Source organism: Elgaria multicarinata, chromosome 1 (assembly GCF_023053635.1).
Source record: "Elgaria multicarinata webbii isolate HBS135686 ecotype San Diego chromosome 1, rElgMul1.1.pri, whole genome shotgun sequence".
NCBI classification, from domain to species: domain Eukaryota; kingdom Metazoa; phylum Chordata; class Lepidosauria; order Squamata; family Anguidae; genus Elgaria; species Elgaria multicarinata.
The window spans coordinates 41,422,497-41,446,612 of NC_086171.1; the positions used below are offsets into that span (position 1 = coordinate 41,422,497).

General features: G+C 46.8%; 1 protein-coding gene across 1 annotated transcript in view; it reads right to left on the bottom strand.

The window, feature by feature from the left end:
- Window positions 1-268: 268 nt before the first annotated feature.
- Window positions 269-24,116, bottom strand: part of CRHR2 (corticotropin releasing hormone receptor 2) — a 193,133-nt gene continuing 169,285 nt past the window's right edge. The window contains exons 10-13 of the mRNA XM_063147611.1: window positions 16,726-16,811; window positions 14,572-14,707; window positions 11,828-11,869; window positions 269-418 (exon numbers count right to left, since the gene is read on the bottom strand). Of these exons, the coding sequence (XP_063003681.1) occupies window positions 278-418; window positions 11,828-11,869; window positions 14,572-14,707; window positions 16,726-16,811 (405 nt within the window). The 3' untranslated portion in view covers window positions 269-277. The remainder of the gene's footprint in view (window positions 419-11,827; window positions 11,870-14,571; window positions 14,708-16,725; window positions 16,812-24,116) is intronic.

Consider the following 24,116-nt stretch of genomic DNA (forward strand, 5'->3'; position numbering starts at 1 on the left):
TGACTTTCAAGGAATGTGGGGAGATCCGTCGTCGACGCTCGCCTTTGGCCATTTTGCTCCTCCTTCCGCCGCGACACGGCCCTCTCTTTCAAAAGCAGCGTCACGATGAAAGGGGAAGCTGTCCGCAAGAGTTGTCTCGTTGTGAAAACTAAATAGCAGGAGAAAGAGGTGGAACGAAGCGAGGGAAAAGACCAAGTGTGTGTGAGAGAGATGGGAGGAGAAGGAGGAGGAGAGAGAACACAACTCCGTTGGAAGGGGCTGAGGGGGGCAGGCCGGGTCACACAGCCGCTGTCTGTTTCATACTGTGAAAGCTAATCCTCGTTGGAGAAGTGGGGATGGACATGGCCCGGGTAACCCGTACGCGCAGGGAGTGGTGGTCCTGCCAGCGATGCCACCTTTTCCTGGCTGCGGAACGTACCTGGTGGGAGAAAGAGAGAGAGGCTAGGTTTAGAGCCAGGGTTGTCGAACCGCTTTCCGTCCGAGGGCCGGATTCCATTTCAGAGAAGTCCTTGGAAGGGGGCGGGGCTAAAAATGCAGGCGTACTTGACCTTTATGCTCGTACTGCCAGTAACAAAGGTTGAGGAGGGGCATTTCTACCACTTGGGAGGGGAAATGAATGGCACAGAAGTCGGGAAAGAATCAAATTCAGGGGAAAGAGGGTGGGGCCGGGAGAAGGAGGCGTGGCCACCTGGGGAACCTCACGGGCAGGATTGGGACTGCAGGTGGGGCAGAGCTTATGTCCTGCACTCTGGGTTTAGGGGATATGAGAATGAGGCTGACCCAGACGTGCTGCCCTAAAAGGAACCTTACTGGCAATTTATTTATTATTGCATTTATATCCCACCTTTTTACCTCTTAAGGAACCCAAGGTGGTGTACATAATCCTCCTCCTCTCCATTTTATCCTCACAACAACAACCCTGTGAGGGAGGTTGGGCTGAGAGTCTGAGACTGGCCCAAAGTCACCCAGTGGGTTTCCATGGCCGAGTGGGGACTAGAACCCGGATCTCCCAACTCCCAGTCCAACACTCTAGCCAGTACACCACACTAGCAATGAATGATCACTACCACCATATGTATCAGCTAGTTCTGTGCCAAATCCCTGCCCCCTTATTTTCAGGAACCTTTTCTCTACCTGAAGGAATAAGCATTGTTTTTTCTGCCTCTTTCGAAGGGAGGGGGAGAATTTTGGAGAATTTTCTCTTTGAGGAGGGGGACGGTGTTTCCACATACCTTCTGAAAGTGTAGACGGTTGCTGAAGGGAGCTTTATTTTTTTTTAAAAAAAAAAGCCCACCCCCGGCTCTTGGAGGAGCCCAGCAATTCTTCCTGAATGCCGATTAGAGACCATATAACCTCTACCTCTCCAATAGATATTCAGGAAGAACTCCTGGGCTCCTGCAAGTGCCAGGGGTGTTTTAATTTATATATAAAAAAATACAAAGAAGACACCTCAGAACTACCTACAATTAAAAAGGTGTGTGGAAACCTGTCCTCCTCCCCAGGGAGACAATTCTCACCTCTCGCAGCCTCTTTCGTTAGAGTTTTCATTCACCCCCCCCACCCCATGAAATGCTGAAAATGGAATAATCAAAATGTTCAGCACAGCACTAGTTCCAGCCTTCCCAACCTGGCAGCCTTCAAATGGTCTAGACTACAAATTCCATCAGCCTCAGCCCAGCATGAAGGGAAATGTTGCCCCAAATATCTGGAGGGCGTAAGGGTGGGGGAAGCTAATAAACATTGTGGACTCATTCTCCAACTGCCTGCACTTGCATCACCAAAACTGCACCATCCACGCAAAGGAGGGAGGTATTGACAGACTTGGGGGGCACCCCAAAGTTTGCAGGAGTACAAAAAACAAAACAAAAAAATCCAACCTTGGGGGGGGGGTTGAAAAGGAGAAGGGGAGGGAAATTATTTATTTATCACATTGATATCCTGCGTTTTTTCCTCCAAGGAACCCAAGGCGGCGTACATAATCCTCCTTCTCTTCTCCATTTTATCCTTACAACAACAGCCCTGTGAGGTAGGTTGGGCTGAGAGTCTGTGACCGGCCCAAAGTCACCCAGTGGGTTTCCATGGCCGAGCGGGGACTAGAACCCAGATCTCACGACTCCCAGTCCAACACTTTAGCCACTAGATCACACTGGCTACACCAGAATAGTGTAGTGTAGTGGTGGCTGTGGTGTCAGTGAATTCACTCTGGGTTTCAGTGGGAACCAGTCAGAACTTTAAAGAAACTATCCAAAGTGCTGATTGGTTCTGACTGAAACCCGCAGCGGATTCACTCCCCCACTGACATCGGAGCCACCAACCTCCACTTGCCCAATGAGAGCTGGGCATGCTCAGAAGCATGGAGTGCTGACAGACTGTTGGAGGTGGGGGGGGGGGAGAGAAAACCCAGGGAGGAATGGAGTATCCTTGAGCAGGGCGTGGCTGGTTGGCCGGCATCCGGAACACTGCAACATTTTGTATTGAGGACTTGGTAGGAGTTGTGCGTAGGCATTCTGATCTCCGATATTTCCCCATAAGGTTAGGGGAGTCTCTCCCCTCCCCATTTCACCTCCTGCACGTGGGCACTGCGCTCTCCAGACCGAGAGAGCCATGTAGACGTCTCTGCCCATTGGGCTTGTTGCTCTGTCTGCTTGCAGGGAGACATTTTCTCAGCCCTGGCAAAACTGCCTTCCTTGAAAGCGTTCAGCAGAAGCACAAATACCTAGCAAGTCCCTGCCCAGGTTTCTGCGTATTCCGCAATTCTGACAGATGCTTCTTTAAGTTAACTGCATGTATCATCTGGAACGAACCTTGTAAAGTCCTTTTCAGCAGCGACATACAGGCAGGTGGAAGCGCACCGCTTCAGCAGTGAGTCATAACAGGCTGTTATGACAAAGCAGGATTCCAGGGTGTTCAATCCATAACAAAGCCATGCATACAATGAAGCAGATGGCGGCTGGATGCTCCTCCTAAGACAATCTCATGATTGCAGGGAACACAGTTCAGAGAGAGATTGTCTAGGCTGACAGTCCTACCTGCACTCAGGGCCCTTTATCACCAATCTACCAGTCAGTCGTCTTCTGCAATTCAAAGAACTGCCAATTGGAACTTCAGGTTGGCATCTCAGGGCTGCAAATGAAGGCAAGCCCTTTGGCTGCAGCCGTTGCTTCCCCCGAAACCTCCCATGTGGTGCTTTTCAAAAACTGCCTATCCCCAGGGTCTTATTTGCTGAGGGACCTGTACGCAACTGTCATGTTGCGTATGACAGTACGCAACTGTCATACTATCGTTTTGTTTTATATTATGGTTTTATACTAGGGTGACCATATGAAAAGGAGGACAGGGCTCCTGTATCTTTAACAGTTGTATTGAAAAGGGAATTTCAGCAGGTGTCATTTGTATAGATGGAGAACCTGGTGAAACTCCCTCTTCATCACAACAGTTAAAGTGTAGGAAATATACTAGAGTGACCAGATTTAAAAGAGGGCAGGGCTCCTGCAGATTTAAGTGTTGTGATGAAGAGGAAATTTCACCAGGTTTCCCATCTATACAAATGACACCTGCTGAAATCCCTTTTTCAATACAACTGTTAAAGATACAGGAGCCCCGTCCTCCTTTTCATATGGTCACCCTACACACACACACACACACACACACACAGGCCTAATCTATACCAAGCAGGATACTGCACTATGAAAGCAGTATAAAAGGGGTATATAAAAGACAGGAGCCACATCAAGCAGGATCTAGTGGTATGGTATGTGTCAATGGGCCCACACCACTATAAAGCAGTAGTGTGGCTCCTGCCTTTTATATACCGCTTTCATAGTGCAATATCCTGCTTGGTGTAGATTAGGCCACAGAGGCAAAGGGCTACCTCAGGGCTTCTGCTTTTCCACCACCATTAGGGGCATGGGAAGCAACCATCTTTGGGGTCATTGGGGGAAGATTAGTCCCCCTCCATGATCCTAATTGGATTCCAATGCTCCTAATAGCAGTGCCGGAACAGTGGGCATTTCCTCGCAGCCCAGCAGCGGCTCGCAAAGGGAATGGAATCAGGCGGCCCATGGGTTGTGCACCTTCACTTTGTGGCTTTCCCATTGTCTTGCGTGCGCCAAGTGCACCTTTCTGGGGAAGATGGAGAGCGGCGAGCTTGCCCTCACTCAGGAAAGCTTTCCTGCCGTTCGGGATTCCGTCGGGATACCCCAATAAGCATCAAAGGAACTACGGTTCCCTGGGACACAGTTGAAAACCACTGCTCTGTGATCACTGTTGTGAACCGAGCAGAGACTTTCAGCTCTTGGGTGGTAGAGAAATGTAATAAATAAACAAATAAGAAACAGATCACGTGTGAGGGAGACTTGAAAGGTAAACTCAAGGTGAGACACCAACTCAAGGTATTTGCCTGAGGAAACAAATAGCTGGTGTAGTTTAATGGATGGACTCAGAATGGTGAGATCTGGGTTCCAATCCCTTCTCAGCCCACTGGCTGACCTGCTACACCTAGAGCCCTTTCAAGAGGCAGGAGGGATGATCATGAACATTTCTGCTTCAGCAATCGTCTCTCACGGGACATATCCCAGCGAGTTTTCCTGCAATTTAAGGAAAGCCGTTTTGGGACTTTTTTTTTTAACAACTCCTGGCTCTTGCGCAAGAGCAGAGTTGCGATCCTGTGCGAAGATGAGTGCTGAAAGACCCTGAGACCTATCGAGAACGCGTCAACAATGCTCTCTCCCTTGCCCCGATAACCATGGTCTCGCTCCGCACAGCTAGTTGCCTGTACGCTGAGCCCCGCTACTCACGAGGAACAGCAACATCTTTGCGAGGGGAGGGCACACCAGCTGCACACCTTGGGATGTTTGTGACAGCAGGGAAAAAACAGGACAAAAGCTGTAATCTCAGGAAAACTGAGGGGTCACCGCTAGATCACCGCGGGATCAGTTGTGTGTCATGTGGTGCGGTAGGGAAGACCTCGATATTATTCTGGAATAAACGGCTGGTGTGGATTAGGCCCTTGAACCCAGTCCCTTCTCCTCAGAATAACCTACCCCACAGTGTTGTCATAAGAGGGAAATGGCGGGAACCATGTACACCTTCCATGTAGATCGCAAGCTGAATATGAGCCAACAGTGTGATATGGCTGCAAGAAAGGCAAATGCTACTTTGGGCTGCATTAATAGAAGTCTAGCTTCCAAATCACGCGAGGTACTGGTTCCTCTCTATTCGGCCCTGGTTAGGCCTCATCTAGAGTATTGCGTCCAGTTCTGGGCTCCACAATTCAAGAAGGACGCAGACAAGCTGGAGCGTGTTCAGAGGAGGGCAACCAGGATGATCAGGGCTCTGGAAACAAAGCCCTATGAAGAGAGACTGAAAGAACTGGGCATATTTAGCCTGGAGAAGAGAAGATGGAGGGGAGACATGATAGCACTCTTCAAATACTTAAAAGGTTGTCACACAGAGGAGGGCCAGGATCTCTTCTTGATCCTCCCAGAGGGCAGGACACGGAATAACGGGCTCAAGTTAAAGGAAGCCAGATTCCAGCTGGACATCAGGAAAAACTTCCTGACTGTTAGAGCAGTACGACAATGGAATCAGTTACCTAGGGAGGTTGTGGGCTCTCCCACACTAGAGGCCTTCAAGAGGCAGCTGGACAAGCATCTGTCAGGGATGCTTTAGGGTGGATTCCTGCATTGAGCAGGGGGTTGGACTCGATGGCCTTGTAGGCCCCTTCCAACTCTGCTATTCTATGATTCTATGATTCCCTATGTGAGCAGTGTCCAAATAATTGTGTTTGAATAGCCAAGGATGTCCTTTGCCAGAGCAGAGGTGGGCAACTTGTATGCCCCTCCAGATACTTTGGCCTACAACTCCTCTCACCTGACATCATTGCCTATCCTGTTGCCCAAGAAACATGTGGAGGGCCACAAGTTGCCTACCCAGGCCATGAAGGTTTATTCTGTGCAAACATCTCTCCTTCGGCAAGCAAAGCCTGTAACTCAGGTGTGCCTCTCTGCTTGGCAAGAGATATTCTTTACAAGGCCAGTGTTTGTTATGGAGAGCAGTGTGTGCTAACCACAGTCCCACGGAAAAATGTGTGCATTCACCGTAGCCCAGCAAAATGAACGCACAATTTAATTCTTGGGAGCCCCTCAGAGTGGATTCTTTTTCTGCAATGCCCAGTTTCAATAACCAGATCAGGCTCCACAGAGCAATCAATTATGCCAGTCTCAGTAATTGATCATGACATCGCACCATGATAGAAATCTGGAGCCGTACTCTGTAGGGTATTACAAAATCCATCACAATATACTTCAATACTAAAACCCTTGAATGGAGGCCGCTAACGCCGCCGCGTAATTCCGAACTCATCTTTGGACAGGCCCAGGCCAAGGAACACAATTCGATCTTCACTCCTTGCAAACGGCTTTCCTTTAGCTTCTGCGCTGAAATCTAGGAGCTGGTCAACGTAAGTGGTCAACATGCCTTAGCAAGCTCCTTCTTCTACATATTCTTCTACATCCTCTTACATCTTTGTGCATGGCCTGAAAACGAATTGGACCCCATGAGAATTCCACTATAACATTGGAAAACTCCTGAAGGGGGAGGATTACCTATGCTATGAATGTTCATTGGGGGGCAGGGAGGAATTATTTTACTTATTTATTTATTTATTTATTTATTTATTTATTTATTTATTATTAATTACATTTATATACCACCCAATAGCCGGAGCTCTCTGGGTGGTTCACAATTCAATGAGCTTTCATTGGCTTAGCCCTCTGGGTTCTGTTCTGTCTTGCGCTTGCTGACCTGACTCAGCTTATAGTGAGATGGGCCAGCTTGTGGATTTTGGGTGGTTTTGAATGTTCTTAATTTGCAGCTATGCTTTCCACAACTCCCTATTTGCGCAAATTTAGGAATGGACGGACTCACCTCCACCCGTTTTCGGTGGCTTCTCAGCGAGTTTCTGCTGCCGCCTGCACCCCTGGTGGCTCCCTTGCGCACCGCATTTTATGCAAAATGGCAGCTCAGGAATATCTGGGACGGTCACGTACCATAAATGCTGGCTATTTCCGCAACATTACAGGTGTGAATGCTTCACTCGTGCTTGTAATGTTGCCTAAATGGCCGCTTCACAGCTGCCCTTTATGCAACGTGACTTTCCTGGATATTCCTGAGCTGCCATTTTGCACAAAATGGCGGCTCAGGAAGGGAGCGGGCTGCCCTGTTGGGCCCTCACTGAGCTGCAAGGTCCTCAGTGAGCCTGCCGGCAAGTGCACTGTTGCTTGGGAAGTGGGGTCCAGGGGGTCCAGATGTGGGGGAGTCCACCAGGTTCCCAGACCCACTCAGACTCTCGCAACACCCATACGCAAATTTCAACCAAGACAAATAATGTAAAAAGTCTCTGGAACTATATAAAAACTTCCTGGAAGTCAGGGAAACTGCACGGGCTCCGTCTGCAAAGGCAAACTGAGTCGGTCATGCCATGACAGCCTGGTGAGCACGAAAAGGGTCGGATTTCCCAACGACGGACATCTTACGCTCATTTTAATTTGTCATCTGTGTGCGTCTGTTGCGTGCCTTGATTGAGACGGATATTAGATTGTCTCTGTTTTCATTTCTTGGATTGTCAGCGGCTTTGAATACTTGAAAATACTTTCGGCCGGAAAAAAACCCCAGCGAATTGGCAGAAATAAATAACTTGGCACTGCAAGAAGAGCCGCTAAAACCCCACTCAGATTAAACCAGTTGCAGGGGCTTCATTTCTACCATGACCTGAAGGCCAGGCTAGACGTTACATTTCGCACTTGCTAAAAGCACACTGGAGTGTTGAAGGCTCCTTCATTCTCGACAGCAGAGAAAAGATGAAGGGGTGTGAAGTCATGGTGACAGGGAAGGAGAAACCGCCGCCCTGGCTGTTTCCTCCAGTTGTTTATCTCCAGCATCTGTCTCGTCTCAGCTAATCTTTCCTCCCCTAGCAGTAAGGCGTGGGAAGAGCAGGAAAGATTAGCTGCCAGGGGAGAGAGATAACAAAGAGGAACAACAGAAGGATAAAACCCAGTCTGCTCCAACCTTCTGGCTCCCAATGGCTAGGAAAAGTGAGCAGAGAGAGCCAGACCTGGGGCGGGGGGGGGGGGGGAGGATGGGATGGAAAATAAAATAAAAGAGGTCCACTTCAGAGGCTGGTGGTTCACTTCAACACATAGAATCATAGAATCATAGAATAGCAGAGTTGGAAAGGGCCTACAAGGCCATCGAGTCCAACTGCCTGCTCAATGCAGGAATCCACCCTAAAGCATCCCTGACAGATGGTTGTCCAGCTGCCTCTTGAAGGCCTCTAGTGTGGGAGAGGCCACAACCTCCCTAGGTAACTGGTTCCATTGTCGTACTGCTCTAACAGTCAGGAAGTTTTGCCTGATGTCCAGCCAGAATCTGGCTTCCTGTAACTTGAGCCCATTATTCTGTGTCCTGCACTCTGGGAGGATCGAGAAGAGATCCTGGCCCTCCTCTGCGTGACAACCTTTTAAGTATTTGAAGAGAGCTATCATGATGGACAGGCTTTCCGTCTCACATCGTAATCACATCAGCTCCTCCACCTCCCAAGTTTGGAAAAAACCTGGGGTCTGAATGATCAAGTGAGGGGTAGTTTGCTCTCAGTCCTCCCCACCAGTCCCCCTTCCCCCCCAAATGTACCCGGCAAAGGGGGCAGCTGGAAGAGAACCTCAGCTGCAGCAGATTAATTTCGAAGCATGCTCTCAAAAGTGTCCATTGCCACAAGGGAGTCTAGGAAACGGAGTTCCCGTGTCCCTCTCTGCTCAATGGGTTGAGTCGGGAGTCACAGGGGCATTCCTGCTCTCCAGCTTCCGAGAAGCAAGAGACAATTTTGAGCATGTTCAGGAGCTTTCAAAAGCGACAGGAGAGGCAGCCTTGGCCAGTGAAGGAGTCTCCACACCAGCTGTCCCTTCTGTCTCTGCCTTTGCCAGTGGAAATGTCAACAAAGAGGGTGGATAATGCTGATGGCAGTAGCTGGATTACTGGCAGGGCAGTAAGAGTGAGCCATTCTGAGCCAAGTCTAAACTTAGGGAGGGCTTAGGTCTGGCTCATTGTTTCCTGAGCTAGGGCAAGTTCATTTCCAAACCGACACCCCCAAATCTCTTCTGTCCCTCCAGTGCATCACTGGCCTGTCCTCAATTTAATTCTAAGGGAGTTTAGAATTAAAATATTACATTTTAGATTAAAAATGTAATAAATAAATAAATAAATAAATAAATAAGTTTTCAAACTTTCTACGATGTGGTAAAAATCTTATTCAGCTGCCTCTTCAGCTTCTAAGATTTTAGCCGAGGTTGCTGAAACATTTCCAAGCCCATCACAAGGACTGGAAACTTTCTTTTTTCCCCCGAAGTAAAAGCTGAAATGCACAGGAACTTGAACTGAGTGCCCTCTCATATTTTGGACTTTCCCACACACTTTGGCAAAATCACAGTGTACCCAAGGACATGACTGGTTATGCTTTCTATCTCATCTTCACCTTCCTATCTTCGGAAGTGTGTCATTGAGAGCCAGTATGGTGTAGTGCAGCTTTCCTCAACCTGGGGCGCTCCAGATGTGTTGGACTGCATCTCCCAGAATGCCCCAGCCAGCTGGCTGGGGCATTCTGGGAGTTGTAGTCCAACACATCTGGAGCGCCCCAGGTTGGGGAAGGCTGGTGTAGTGGCTAGAGTGTTGGGCCGGGAATCAGGGGATCCGGTTTCTCATCCCCACTCGGTCATGGAAACTCATCGGGTGACTTTGGGCCAGGCACAGACTCTCAGCCCAACCTACCTCACAGGGTTGTTGTTGCGAGGATTAAATGGAGAGGAGGATTATGTATGTCACCTTGGGTTGCTTGCAAGAGGAAAGAAGGTGGGATATAAATGTAAACATAAATTTTAAAAAATACATAAATACATTGTTCAAACAAGCCAGCCATTGGTCATAGAACATAAAGAGGAAAAGGCGGCCAGGAAGACTGGAGAAAACCAGGACTGTCGAATGTGATGGAGTGACATTGGAAGGACTCATGTCTCCATTTTGAGAAGCTCTAGAGAAACTGCAAGCGTCATGTGGGATGGCCGCTACAAAGAGCTTCCTGAGGACCTCCACTTTACACGGCTTGGCAAGAGGAGAGCAGAGAAATGCATAAACAGAACGGGAGGCAAATGAGTCCTGAAATTATTATAATCAATGCTGTTATTCCAAAGCTAATGGGATGTTTTGTTCAGTGCCGGTCAGGTCAACTCACAAAAGGTGGCACAGAAATAGAAGGGAAAAAAAAGAGGATTCAGAATGAATGGCATAGTTATTAGTGGCTCTGAAAAAGGCTTTCAGGTAAGACCAGGAAGTGGATTGGAAGGGGGGGGGGGAAGATTACAGGGATGGGGACTTTGGTGAGTGGGGGAGATGAGAGTGTAATGAATGGTTCATAAGAGGGGGGTGGGGGACCGTCCCCATCCCCCGGAGTGCAGGGACCTGTAAGGAAGTGAACTGAAAAATAAAACAGCTTGCAGTGAGAAAATGGGAGGCAACGGGAAACTTTCAAACTCTGTTAGAGGAAATGCTTTTTGCAAAATCAATCCACATGCCTCACCCTTGTAACAGGGTTTTTAAAGCAAATTTTCCAACTGCACAAATGCCCTGTCAGACACCCGCCCCTTCCCTGCCCCAGCCAAACACATTATCACAATAGGACAGATTATCACCAACACTAGCAGCACCTTAAACTTAAAGACAGATTGACAAGGCCGTACGGATACCCAGGAAGGAGGACAGACCAAGAGAAGCACACCACTGGTTGTCCCCTACAGCCCCCAATTGAAACCATCAGTGGACTCCAACCCATCGTCAGCACAGACACTTCTCTCTCACAAGCCTTGGGAGGCAGAGCAGTTCTGGCCTCCAGACAACCTCCCAACCTGAAGAGGATGCTAACCAGCAACAGTACGCAGGGCAGAGACACAGACAGAGGGACCAGACCATGCAATAGACCCAAGTACCAACCCTGCCCCCACATCTATTCAGGCAACACTGTCACAGGACCCAACAACATCAGTCACACCATCAAGGGCTCTTTCGTGGGTCCAGCTCGGCCCAATCCACTCCAGATCTGGAACGGAGCAGAGCACAGCCCTAATTTCTATCATATGTGGGGTGGGTAGAGGATCTGCCTTCCATGAGAGAAAGGGCTCTGCTCACCCACCTATTCAGCAGGGGTTCCTGACTCTCTGTGTAGCATTTTCAGGGGGCTGGAGGGATTGCCATAGGAATGAGGGAGCAGCAAAGTCCACTCGTGAGTACAGTTGACCCAACGTACATTTGGATCCAACTCTGTTGCATTGACCACATCAAGAGGTTCCCTTGTTAGATATACACCTTAAAACATTGTGGGAGCGTAGATCTGAATTTATGACATGTTGCCACATTACTTGCAGTGCTAAACATCGCCACAGTAAGCTTAGGTGGAGTTGCTGTGAGAGCAACGTGAATATTCCCGCACACTCCACAGAGGGGATGTGAGATACAGATTCAATAAATACATTTCACCTGCATTTAAATCGACACACACAGGTTCTCCCCACACCCCCTCCGATGTATTAACGTACTTATCTTGCAGCTCAGTCTCCTCTATGTAAAAGGGAAATAAGAAAGACCTCCCTCAGAAAGTGACTGGGAGAACAAATATATTTAAGATTGAACAACAGGAAGTGCAACTGTTTTCATTGCCCTGAAAACCATTCATTTTTGACAAATTGGCTGAGCAGAAAGTGAGGGAGAGGGGCAGAATTGAACTTACCTCGCCATTTAAGAAGCAGTAAAACACAGACACAAAAAAACCCTAGAAAGAATATAATAAAATTTGTATGAGGATGGGTTTTTGGATGCAAACATCCCCCCTCCCACAGTTTTTTGCTAGATTTCATTGGGCCCCTGGGGTTTGGAATTGCTGATGCTCCCTGAAACTTCTGGCCTACTGGCCGCTATTACAGATGTCACAGGAATCCATGGGGGATGGGGTGGGGGTCGAGTCTGTTGGACAGCGTCCAGGTCAACTGCCCGCTCACTGAGCCACCACCTATGAGATCCATTCCCTGAGGGCTTGTGTAGTCTGTGAGCAACCCAGTGGCCACCGGTCTACTTGGGGATTTCCAGGAATCTACTCTTACATAAATGGCAGCAATAAAGGGGTCATTTACACAACTTTATAGACGTAAATGATCCATTTACGCCTGTAATGTTGCATAAATCTCCCCTTTACGGCCGCAATTTACGTAACATTAGATTTCAGGAAAACATGGCGGTCCTTCTCCGTGATCCCCTGCCAAAGGAAGTGAGGCAGGTGGCTACTAGGAGGAGAGCCTTCTCCGCTGTGGCACCCCGGCTGTGGAATGAGCTTCCCAGAGAGGTTTGCCTGGTGCCTACACTGTACTCTTTCCATCGCCAGCTGAAGGAGAAGAGAAGATTGAGGAGAGACATGATAGCACTCTTCAAATACTTAAAAGGTTGTCACACAGAGGAGGGCCAGGAGCTCTTCTTGATCCTCCCAGAGTCCAGGACACGGAATAACAGGCTCAAGTTAAAGGAAGCCAGATTCCAGCTGGACATCAGGAAAAACTTCCTGACTGTTAGAGCAGTACGACAATGGAATCAGTTACCTAGGGAGGTTGTGGGCTCTCCCACACTAGAGGCCTTCAAGAGGCAGCTGGACAACCATCTGTCAGGGACGCTTTAGGGTGGATTCCTGCATTGAGCAGGGGGTTGGACTCAATGGCCTTGTAGGCCCCTTCCAACTCTGCTATTCTATGATTCTATGATTCTATTTTCTCAGTATTTTAACCCCTAATTTAACTTAAATTTAAACCTTGTTTTAATTCCATATTTTAACCCATATCAATTTTTGCTGTGTGGTTTTATCCTGGTTGTGCTTTTTATATTGTAGTTTGTGTTTGTGTTTTTAGATTGTTGGTTGTTTTTATGCTCTTCATGGTTTTAATTTTTGTGAACCGCCCAGAGAGCTTCGGCTATTGGGAGGTATAGAAATGTAACAAATAAATAAATAAATAAATACATTTTCTTGATGAACATGTCAGGCTTTGCCAAGTCATGCTGTCTTTTACTGATTCAGGAATTTCCTGAGTATGTTTTAAGTATGACTGTGCTTTCTGGATGTTGCTGTGGATGTATTTTGGTAGGTAGGGTGACCATATGAAAAGGAGGACCGGGCTCCTGTATCTTTAACAGTTGCATAGAAAAGGGAGTTTCAGCAGGTGTCATTTGTATATACGGAGATCCTGGCGAAATTCCCACTTCATCACAGCAGTTAAAGCTGCAGGAGCTATATTAGAGTGACCAGATTTAAAAGAGGGCAGGGCACCTGCAGCTTTAACTATCGTGATGAAGAGGGAATTTCCCCAGGTTCTCCATATATACAAATGAGATCTGCAGAAATTCCCTTTTCAATAGAACTGTTAAAGATACAGGAGCCCTGTCCTCCTTTTCATATGGTCACCCTATGGTAGGCCCAGGTCATCCTCTTCTTTCCTTCTTCCTTCTTCCTTCCTCCTCCTCCTCCTCCTCCTCCTCCTTCTTTGAAATGCAAATCTCCAATACCTGGAGTATATTTTTGTTTTTAAAACAACAACCAGGGTTGCTTTTGCTTTTGTCTGGTGAATCAGGAACATAGAAGTAGTTGAAAAGCATGAGATGGTGGTGGAAGGAGAAGATAAATGTCTGTTGTGTGTTTCACAAGTGATGCAATACACCTGGCCATCTAAAGTGGATTGGGGCAGGAGGATACGGTGACCATATGAAAAGGAGGACAGGGCTCCTGCATCTTTAACAGTTGTATTGAAAAGTTGTATTGAAAAGTGTCATTTGAATATATGGAGAACCTGGTGAAATTCCCTCTTCATCACAACAGTTAAAGCTGCAGGTGCCCTGCCCTCTTTTAAATCTGGTCACTCTAGTATAGCTCCTGCACCTTTAACTGCTGTGATGAAGAGGGAATTTCACCAGGTTCCCCATATATACAAATGACCCCTGCTGAAATTCCCTTTTCTATGCAACTGTTAAAGATACAGGAGCCCTGTCCTCCTTTTCATAGGGTCACCTTACAGGGGGAGCATTAAAAGACCGTTCACTCCAGGGACTAAAATTCCCCAGCTGTCTCACTGCAGGCAGGCCCTGACTATGGTTTCCTGGGCAAGAGACAGAGGTGCTCTTTAATGGGAGCAGAGCTGGGCATTAGATCGGAGCTGCCAGCATTAGGGACATATGGAAATTTCTTTTCTGCTCACAAAACACGTGAACCTGGCCTGTTCACAACCCTGAGTGAGAACATGCAAGAATGTGTCTGCTGAAAAACATTTGCAAATTACTGAACACACATTCGCTTTGTGCAAAGAACTCGAACGCTCCTTTAGAGTTCTGACTGTTTCTGGCTGAAACCCGGAGAGGAATCACCACCCCACTGGTTTAGGGGGCCCACCTGTGCCTCAGGGAACGGCTGCCCATTCCATGCATGGCTTGAACATCTCTTACCTGAAAAGACTGTAAGAAGGAATTAAAGTAGATGAAAAATATCTGGGAAATATCATCGTCCCCAGGGTTGACAAAGAAGAGCATGTAGGTAATCCCTAGAAGAGGCAGAAGAACTAACGTCGCTTTGACGGCCTTCCTGTTTGGGAGAGATCAAAGGAGAAAGTTGACGTGAAGACCAGAAAATGACAAGAGCTGCTGGAAGACGACTCATTGTTAAAGGACCCGAGGAATTTGCCTCTGATCTTGTGCAAGTTGTTCCTAACACAGCTCTGTGTACACTTTGTGCTAACAAAAATTAAAATAAGAACAAAAGATGAAAAGATCTGGGTAAATAAAAATAATAAAAAAAGTCTTTGCCTGGTGCTGAGCCAGGCATACCTGGTTGAAGGTGGAATTTCACAATTTGGGGGGCCACCACTGAAAAGGTCCCTTCCGCTGCTGTCACCCAATGCACTTGAGAGGGGGACAGATGCACAGGAACATACCCATTGTTATCTCCAATCTCATGTCAGAGATAACAGGAGGGATTTCTCCAGGGGGGATTTCTCATTGGGTGGGGTTTGGAAGCAAAGCCCCACCCCCCGGAGAAACCCAAGGAGGCAGGCCAGATGAAGAAGTACAGCTCCCCCAGACTATCAATCACACCTCCAGCTCTCTAGAGAGCAAACATATATTTCATTCTTCGGAAATATTCGTAACCTGAGACGGCCCGTGGCAGGCAAATCATCATCCATTCTTTAATTAAAAGGCAGGGAATGTTAAGTGGAGGGCGAATACTTGGTGGTGATATTTTGGAGCATAAACCCAATCATAACAAACCTGTATTTAATTTATAATAACAGGTATCTTTTCCAGTCTGTGGGTGACATCAAACCGTGACACCCAATTGACTTCATAATTGAAGGTAGGCTAAAAATATATGTTGAATGAGCAAAGTTGGGTTTGTGTAGCTGATGGAGCTTTCAGAGTTATGCGCGGGCTGACATAGAGTCTCAAGGGATTTCCAATAGCTTCTTTTAAATTTCAGAGCACAACCCCGGGGGGGGGGGGTCAGCTTTACTGATGTGTAAGAAATGTTAGTCACTTCTTTCTATGAAATGGCTTCCATATTAGCACTTTTCTCTGGAACTGCCCTCATTTATTCAACCCCTTTTTAAAAAGAGAATCCAGACTCACAGCAAAATTGGGATTGAAAATAAGGGTAAAGCATGCTTATTTTCAGAAAGACATGCCTTTTGGGGGCCAATACCAAGGTCAAGAACCTAAGGAATTGCCTTACACCTGGTCAACTCCCACGGGCCTAGTGGATAAGATAAGGAACTTGTTTTCCCTCCCAGAATTTTGTGGGTTACACAGGCGGGCAGACCAAGAAATAAAGTATGTTGCAAGCAGCAGATTGTGAATTCAAAAAAGGCTATCTGCAATTAGGAAATCTCTAAGTATCATTTTCATCTTGCTGAAGCACAGGAGAAGAAAGGACTTTCTTCTTTGTTTTGCCCAGTACTACGTTTCTGGCTTGAGGCAAGTTAATTTCAGTAGAGGGGTGGTGTAATTTAAAGTTGGCTTAAAGTGAAAGGCCAGGCTTAACCTGCCTGCAGATTGCTTCTGAGCAATGGGTTTGACCTTTATTACCTTATTTATTTATTTATTTATTTATTACACTTACATACCGCCCCCATAGCCAGAGCTCTCTGGGCGGTTTACAGAAATTCTAAAATTGAGATAAAAACAAGTATACAAAATTTTAAAATTTTAAAACACAGAACATACATTATTATTATTATTATTATTATTATTATTATTATTATTATTTATATAGCACCATCAGTGTACATGGTGCTGTAAAGAGTAAAACAGTAAATAGCAAGACCCTGCCGCATAGGCTTACAATCTAATAAAATCATAGTAAAACAATTAGGAGGGGAAGAGAATGCAAACAGGTACAGGGTAGGGTAAGCAGGCACAGGGTAGGGTAAAACTAACAGTAGAAAGTAACAAACATAAAGTATTAAAAACAGTTAAAAAAACTAAACATGTGGGTGATTAAGATGTGCTGCCATATGCCTGGGCAAAGAGGAAAGTCTTAACCTGTTAAACTCCCCATAAGCTGTACGCGATAAACTTGATAGTATCTAGTAGCAGTTGTCAGCTTACCTGTACTGTATTGTTTCTGAAGTGGTCGATGCTCTCAGTTTCGTCATTAAAATCCTAACGATGTTAAACAGAAATACAAAATTTATCTGTAAAGCAAAAGGGGAGACGAGAAAGGAGAATGTAAACAGGAGGGATACACAGCCCAATAATCAAAATGTGTGCAATTCAAAAAGAACGTCTCCTGTGCAAGTTGCAATATAATAAAGAGAGTGGAGTGAAATTGATCTCCTTCCTTGAGATCAGTTCTGGGAGTTTTCTGCTTTTCTAGCCTGATGAGACAGCGTTCAATTTCGGAGCAAAAATGTCCAGACAAAATTAAGGCACGCTCATTCCAAGCTTGAACCAGGAATTGCTGATGGGGAAGAAAGGTAAGCGGCCTGTTCTGGATGAGGTGGTGCTCCCTCTGAAGGAGCAGGTGCGTAGCTTGGGAGTACTCCTAGACCCATCATTGTCACTGGAGGCCCAGGTGGACTCTGTGGCACGGAGTACTTGGGGTCAGCTTCGGCTGATCCGCCAGCTACGGCCTTTCCTGGACAGGGACAACCTAGCCACAGTAGTGCCTGCACTGGTAACTTCCCAATTAGACTACTGCAATGCACTCTACGTGGGGCTGCCCTTGAAGACGACGCAGAAATTGCAGCTAGTGCAAAATGCAGCAGTTAGACTGCTGGCGGGTACATCTTACAGAGACCACATAACACCGGTTTTAAAGGAACTGCACTGGCTGCCTATACGCTTCCGGTCGGAATTCAAGGTGCTGGTAATGACGTTTAAAGCCCTAAACGGCTTGGGACCTCGATACTTGAGGGAGCGCCTCTCCTTATATATGCCTGCCTGAGACCTTAGATCTGTTGGAGGAGCCCTTCTCTGCATCCCACCAATGCAACATATACGTTATGATGGGACAAGGGAGAGGGCTTTCTCGGTTGTGGCACCCTGACTGTGGAATGCCCTCCCCTGGGAGGCCCGATTGGCACCAACATTGATTGCATTTCGGCACCAAGTAAAAACATGGCTTTTTAACAAAGCCTTTGATGGTTAAACTCACTGACACATTGTTTTAACTGCTTTAACTGCATCTATTGCTTTTAAATTATATATTGTTTTAACTTGGATTATGGTTTAATTTGTTTTTAACTGTGTATATTTATTGTTTTATACTGTATGTTTTTATCTGTACGCCGCCCTGAGATCTTAGTGTTATAGGGCGGGATATAAATATTTTAAATAAATAAATGAATAAATAAATAAAGGTTACTCATATTTTGTTTACACTTGAGCAGGATCTACACTACTTCTGCTTTAAAACAGTTTAAAACAGTAGTGACAACTGCTGGGGCCCAGGACACACTCCATATACAGTTTTCAAAACGTTTTTAAAGGCCTTAGCTAGATGGGGCGAAATCCCAGGGCGATCCCCAGGATCGTCCCTGTGCATTCACATGATGCACAGGGGATCCCGGGATCAAGGAGGGATGACAGAAGACAGAAACAAACTTCAAAGTGATCTTGATAGGCTAGAGGGCTGGGCTAAAAACAACAGAATGAAATTTAATAGGGATAAATGCCGAGTTCTACATTTAGGAAATAGAAACCAAATGCACAGTTACAAGATGGGGGATACTTGGCTCAGCAATACTACAAACTAGAAGGATCTTGGAATTGTTGTAGATCACAAGCTGAATATGAGCCAACAGTGCGATAGGGCTGCAAGAAAGGCAAATGCTATTTTGGACTGCATTAATAGAAGTATAGCTTCCAAATCCCGTGAGGTACTGGTTCCTCTCTATTCGGCCCTGGGAGGGCCAGGATCTCTTCTCGATCCTCCCAGAGTGCAGGACACGGAATAACGGGCTCAAGTTAAAGGAAGCCAGATTCCAGCTGGACATCAGGAAAAACTTCCTGACTGTTAGAGCAGTACGACAGTGGAATCAGTTGCCTAGGGAGTTTGTGGGCTCTCCCACACTAGAGGCCTTCAAGAGGCAGCTGGACAACCATCCGTCAGGGATGCTTTAGGGTGGATTCCTGCATTGAGCAGGGGGTTGGAGTCGATGGCCTTGTAGGCCCCTTCCAACTCTGCTATTCTATGATTCTATGATCCCTCCCTTGTCCCAGGATCTCGCCCTGCACTTTAGGCCTGCTTTTTCTGCTGTCTCAGGCTGAGCCCAAGACCGTGGAACACGTGTGTGGGCATTGCGGTTTGTTCCGGGTTCCTCGCGAGGAGCCGGGACCCGTGCATGGGGTGCAGAGCTCCCGCCACACCACCCATCGGGGGTGGTGTGGGGGAAGCGGGGGATTTTTTTTAAAAAAAAACCTTATGTTTTGCGCACAAGCGCTCATGCTCATCTTCTGTTTCTTTAAAAATCAAACAAAATGGTGGGTGCGACGTCCTCTTCTTCCAAGATTGTCGCATGCCACATGTAAACAAGGAGGGGGGGATCTTGAGCTAAAAATATTGTGAGATCTTCTCCCCTCTGTCACGCAATAACAGGTAGCTGAGGCCTAAGTGTCATATCCTGCTTGGTGTAGATCTGGTCCCAGGCTCGCCTGGTGAGAAGGGCTAAGCATCTGGACCACGTTATGAATGTTTTAGGTCAGCTGCCCTGGCTGCCATTCGCTTCTGAGTTCCATTCAAAGAGCTGGTATTGCCTTTAATCCCTAAACCCAAGGTGGCCAGCCATTTCAGCCCAAGGTTCAAGTAGGTTTGGGGGTTTCAGGTTGTGTCATTTTTATCTGGCTGGCTTTTGAATTTGTTTTGGTTTCTTAATTTTTGCGGATGACCGTTTTAAAAACGAAAGTTCTATGCTGTTTCAAATGGTTCTATTTGTTTTAAATTCTTTTCTTTTATTGTGGATGTCTGCCACGACACCGGCTCTGAACAACAGGCCTGACCGCGGACACTCCCTGCTCAAGCTAAGTGCCACCACTTGCGGAGCTTGAGGCGAGGGACAACCACCGCCTTTCTCCAAACTATGTGGAGAAAGAGGTTAAATAGGAAGAATTTCAGTAATAAATCAAAGCGCTTGTGAATTATATGTACCGAGGTGAATTATTGTCAGAGTGGGTGTTAAATGTAAATAACTTCAGGTGACAAATGCCAAACAGACACGTGGGATTTTTGCGGTAGTTAAAACAAACTGATTAAAATTTTATTTCAAAAGTTCACAAACTTTGTTTTATAATAAAACAGTTTTAAAAAAACCTTTTTAAAACCTCTCATCCAATCCTTTCACTCTTCTCATACACGTTTTCCTTTCTCTCACATTCACTCTTGAACTTTCTTTGTTATCAGTATTGATTAATATACACCGACTGACTATCTGCACACCACCCTCAAAAGACACCACTCTCTACACCAGCCTTTCTCAACCTGGGGCGCTCCAGATGTGTTGGACTACAACTCCCAGAATGCCCCAGCCAGCTGGGGCATTCTGGGAGATGCAGTCCAACACATCTGGAGCGCCCCAGGTTGAGAAAGGCTGCTCTACACTGAACCGCAAATTCTCCAGAACCCAAGTACTCTACACACCAAGTGGTAACACACAGTGAGCTCACAATCTCCCCAGTCCTTCCCTTATATATCACTCCTCCCCCTCCCAAGACATTCTAACTCCGCCCACTCAGGTCAACATTCTAAACACACCAGACTTACAAATGTTTAGACATGCATTAGGGAACTGAATTGTGGGGTGTAACGCCACAATGGCCCTATAGAAAAAATAGCTATATTGAAAAGCGGCCTATACATTTGAGGAATGAATGAATGAATGAATGAGTGCCTTTTTAAAATGGTTCTCTGAAATCAGGACTGGCCAATGGTCACCCCCAGTGCAATTTTAGGTGGCCCTGGCGGCTCTACTGAGAATGTATTCCAATGGTAAGAACCAAAGCCTCCGTACTTCCGCGTTTTTCTTTCAGGCTGTGTGAGAAATACAGGCTATTTATGTGCAGCGCTATGCCTGAGCTAGGGATGGGTGGACTCACTGCCACCCAGTTTCTCAGGGTGTTTGCCAAACCACCACTGCTGTTTGCTCCCTCCAGACTCACGTGCCAAGTCTCAGAGCTCACCCAGACCTGCCGAATGAGCAGATCTGGGAGCCACCCGTCCCCATAGTGAGCTGCCATTTTGAGTAGAAATGGCGGCTTGGGGATCTCCATAAACACAATGTTGCATAAATGGTGGCCATAATGCTAGACCAGAAGGACAGACCAGATGGACACTGATTTGCTCTAGCAAGGCCAAATTTTGAGTGGGGTGGTGGTGAGTGATTCACTTCCCCTTCCCTGCCCCCATGGAAATTTGGGTGATTTGTATGAAAATGGCACACATCAAAAAGATGTCGCCAGGTAAGAATCCTGCAAAGTTTCAGAAGGATAGGGGCAAGGGCAAGGGAGTTATGATTCTTGAAAACCAGTTCAAGGCTTTTTCCATAGTGAAGGCTGATAATGGTAGAAGAATGGCTCTCTCTCATGGTCCTGCCCTTGTCCTTCCTCAAAGCACAGCGATTGATTGGCGAGCCCTGGCAAAACGTGCCCTATGATTAGAAGGTGGGCCTGTCAATTACTCAACCCCATTCTCCCTCCCTTCTTGTCTATGTTTAGGGCAGCCTGCCCCAACCTGGTGCCCCCCCCCCAAATCTTTTAGACTTCAACTCCCATCAGCCTCAGCCACCATGGCCAATGGTCATGAATGCTGGAAACTGAAGTCCCCCGAATCTGGGTGGCATCTGGTTGGGGAAGGCTGGTTTTGAGAAACAAAAGGTAAAGACACTATTTTGGGAGACACTGCTATCTGCCTTTCTGAAACTGAATCGTGAACGAAGTCTTGTGCAAGGGACAGCTCCGGTTCTTTCATTCACTGAACAAAGGTGTGGTCTCCTTTTATTATCCTAAGGTCTTAGCTAGACCTACCTGTTATTGCACGATGGAGGGGTGAAGATCTCACAATGTTTTTATTGTGCGATCCCCCGTTTACACGTGGTGTGCGACAACCTCAGAGGGAGAGGTGTCGCGCCTGCCATTTTTTTTCTTAAAGGGGAAGATGAGCTTGAGCGCTCGTGCACAAAAGGTAAGTTTTTTTTAAAAAATATTTTCCCCCTCCCCCCACCCCACCCCTGATGGGCGCAGTGCTCCTGAGGAGGTCTGCGCCCCATGCGCGGGTACTGGCTCCTTGCGAGTAACTGCAAGGAACCGGGACAAACCGTGATGCCCGGTCACACATTCCACAGTCTCAGGCTCAGCCCAGGACGACGGGAAAACTGGGCTCAAAGGGTAGGGCGAGATCCCAGGGCAAGGGAGGGATCATCCCTCCCTGATCTCAGGATCCCCTGTGGGTCATGTGAATGCACAGGGACGTTCCTGGGGTTCGCCCCAGGATTTCACCCCGTCGAGCTAAGGCCTAAGGTTTGCATGTGGTACTGGTAAACACTCATTTTGTTTTGCGTTTTTTTCTTTTTCTTTTTCTTTGCTAATTGCCTTTCTAACGGGAGGCATTGTTACTAAATAATCCCACCATGGTCCATTTTAGGGATGTGCTCCGCTCCGATTAGAAGTGGCGAATCAGAAGCGAATTGGTCTGCTCCGCCTTGCCCAGAGGCAGAGTAGAAGCGGACCGGGGACCCGTAGAAGCAAGGCAAAGAGAAGCGGCCATTGGCGGAGCGCTTCTCTTTATGCGGAGCGATCCGATCGCCATTTTGAAAAATTTCACCCATAGGATTGCATTGCGGAAAAGAATTGGGGATAACTGTGTTGTTTTTTAAGATATCTTTCTGAAACTTATTGTGCTTAGAGAGTCATGGATGGGGGTCATTTTGAGCATACTCTCATTTCTCTGTGTGCTGCGGTTCGCTTGCTAGAATTTTTGGAAAAGTCGGGTAAACAAACAGGGACAGCGGGTAAACCGTCGGGGTTTTTTTTGAAGCAATGACAGGCACATTCAACTCCCAATCCTGATGAGAATTGATCACCTAATGAAGCATCCTCCAATCCCAGCGTTGGAGGGGGGGACTAAGGCAGAGGCACCCTCAGAGCTTTGAGCTCTCAGCGTCTTGTGGGTTTTGCGTTCGTGGGGAGAGGAGTTAGTTAGGTGCTGCTGCTGTGTTTGGAGATAGATTAGATTTAGCTTGGCGTGTGTGTGTGTTTGTTTGCTTCTTTCTGACTTTTTGCTTAGTTTGCTCTGTGTTTTTCCCTTACTTTGATTTAATATAAACTTTATTTTTAAATTTTGGAGTGTTTCTTTGGTTGGTTGGTTCCCCCCACCCTTCCCTCTCTTAAAGCCTGACTGTGTTTCATCTTTCTTCTTTCTTCTAAATACAAAAAAATACCAAAAAAAAAAAAAAAAAAAAATCTCTATTTCTTCTCTCTGTTACTTGGACTCTGTGTGCGACTGTGTTATTGTGTGAGTGTGCTGTGTGCACTGTTTGTGAAGTGCAACAGCCACAGATTGAGCATTTCAAATCCTGTTTGGGCAAAGCATACACACTTCTTGTCCCATTTCCCTACATATAGTATTAGTAATATTCTTATACATATTATTATTATTATTATTAGTATTATATTCTTATACATAATATTATAATTAGTATTAGGGTGGCATCTGGGAGGGTGCCCGCTTCAATTTTTTTTATCTGTCAAACCGTCGGAGAACAGCCCATGTCTGCAAATGGGGTGCCCGATTTTCATAAATTCCCCCAAAATCAGGGGATGATGGGACTGCCTTGAGTCTTGGTGTGCATGTGTATCCCTGGATAAGCTGTCATGGTGGCGAGTTTGAAGTTTCTAACGTGCAAATTGATGGAGCTATGAAAAGGGGGTGAATTGGGTGCCCGATTTTCATAAATTCCCCAAAAATCAGGGGATGATGGGACTGCCTTGAGTCTTGGCGTGTGTGTGTATCCCTGGATAAGCTGTCATGGTGGCGAGTTTGAGGTTTCTAACGTGCAAATTGACGGAGCTATGGAAAGGGGTGTGAATGGGGTGTTGGATTTTCATAAATTCCCAAAAAATCAGGGGATGATGGGACTGCCTTGAGTCTTGGCGTGCATGTGTATCCCTGGATAAGCTATCATGGTGCCGAGTTTGAGGTTTCTAACGTGCAAATTGACGAAGCTATCGAAAGGGGTGTGAATGGGGTGCCCGATTTTCATAAATTCCCCAAAAATCAGGGGATGATGGGACTGCCTTGAGTCTTGGCGTGCATGTGTATCCCTGGATAAGCTGTCATGGTGGTGAGTTTGAGGTTTCTAACGTGCAAATTGATGGAGCTATGGAAAGGGGTGTGAATGGGGTGCCCAATTTTCATAAATTCCCCCCAAATCAGAGGATGATGGGACTGCCTTGAGTCTTGGCATGCATGTGTATCCCTGGATAAGCTGTCATGGTGGCGAGTTTGA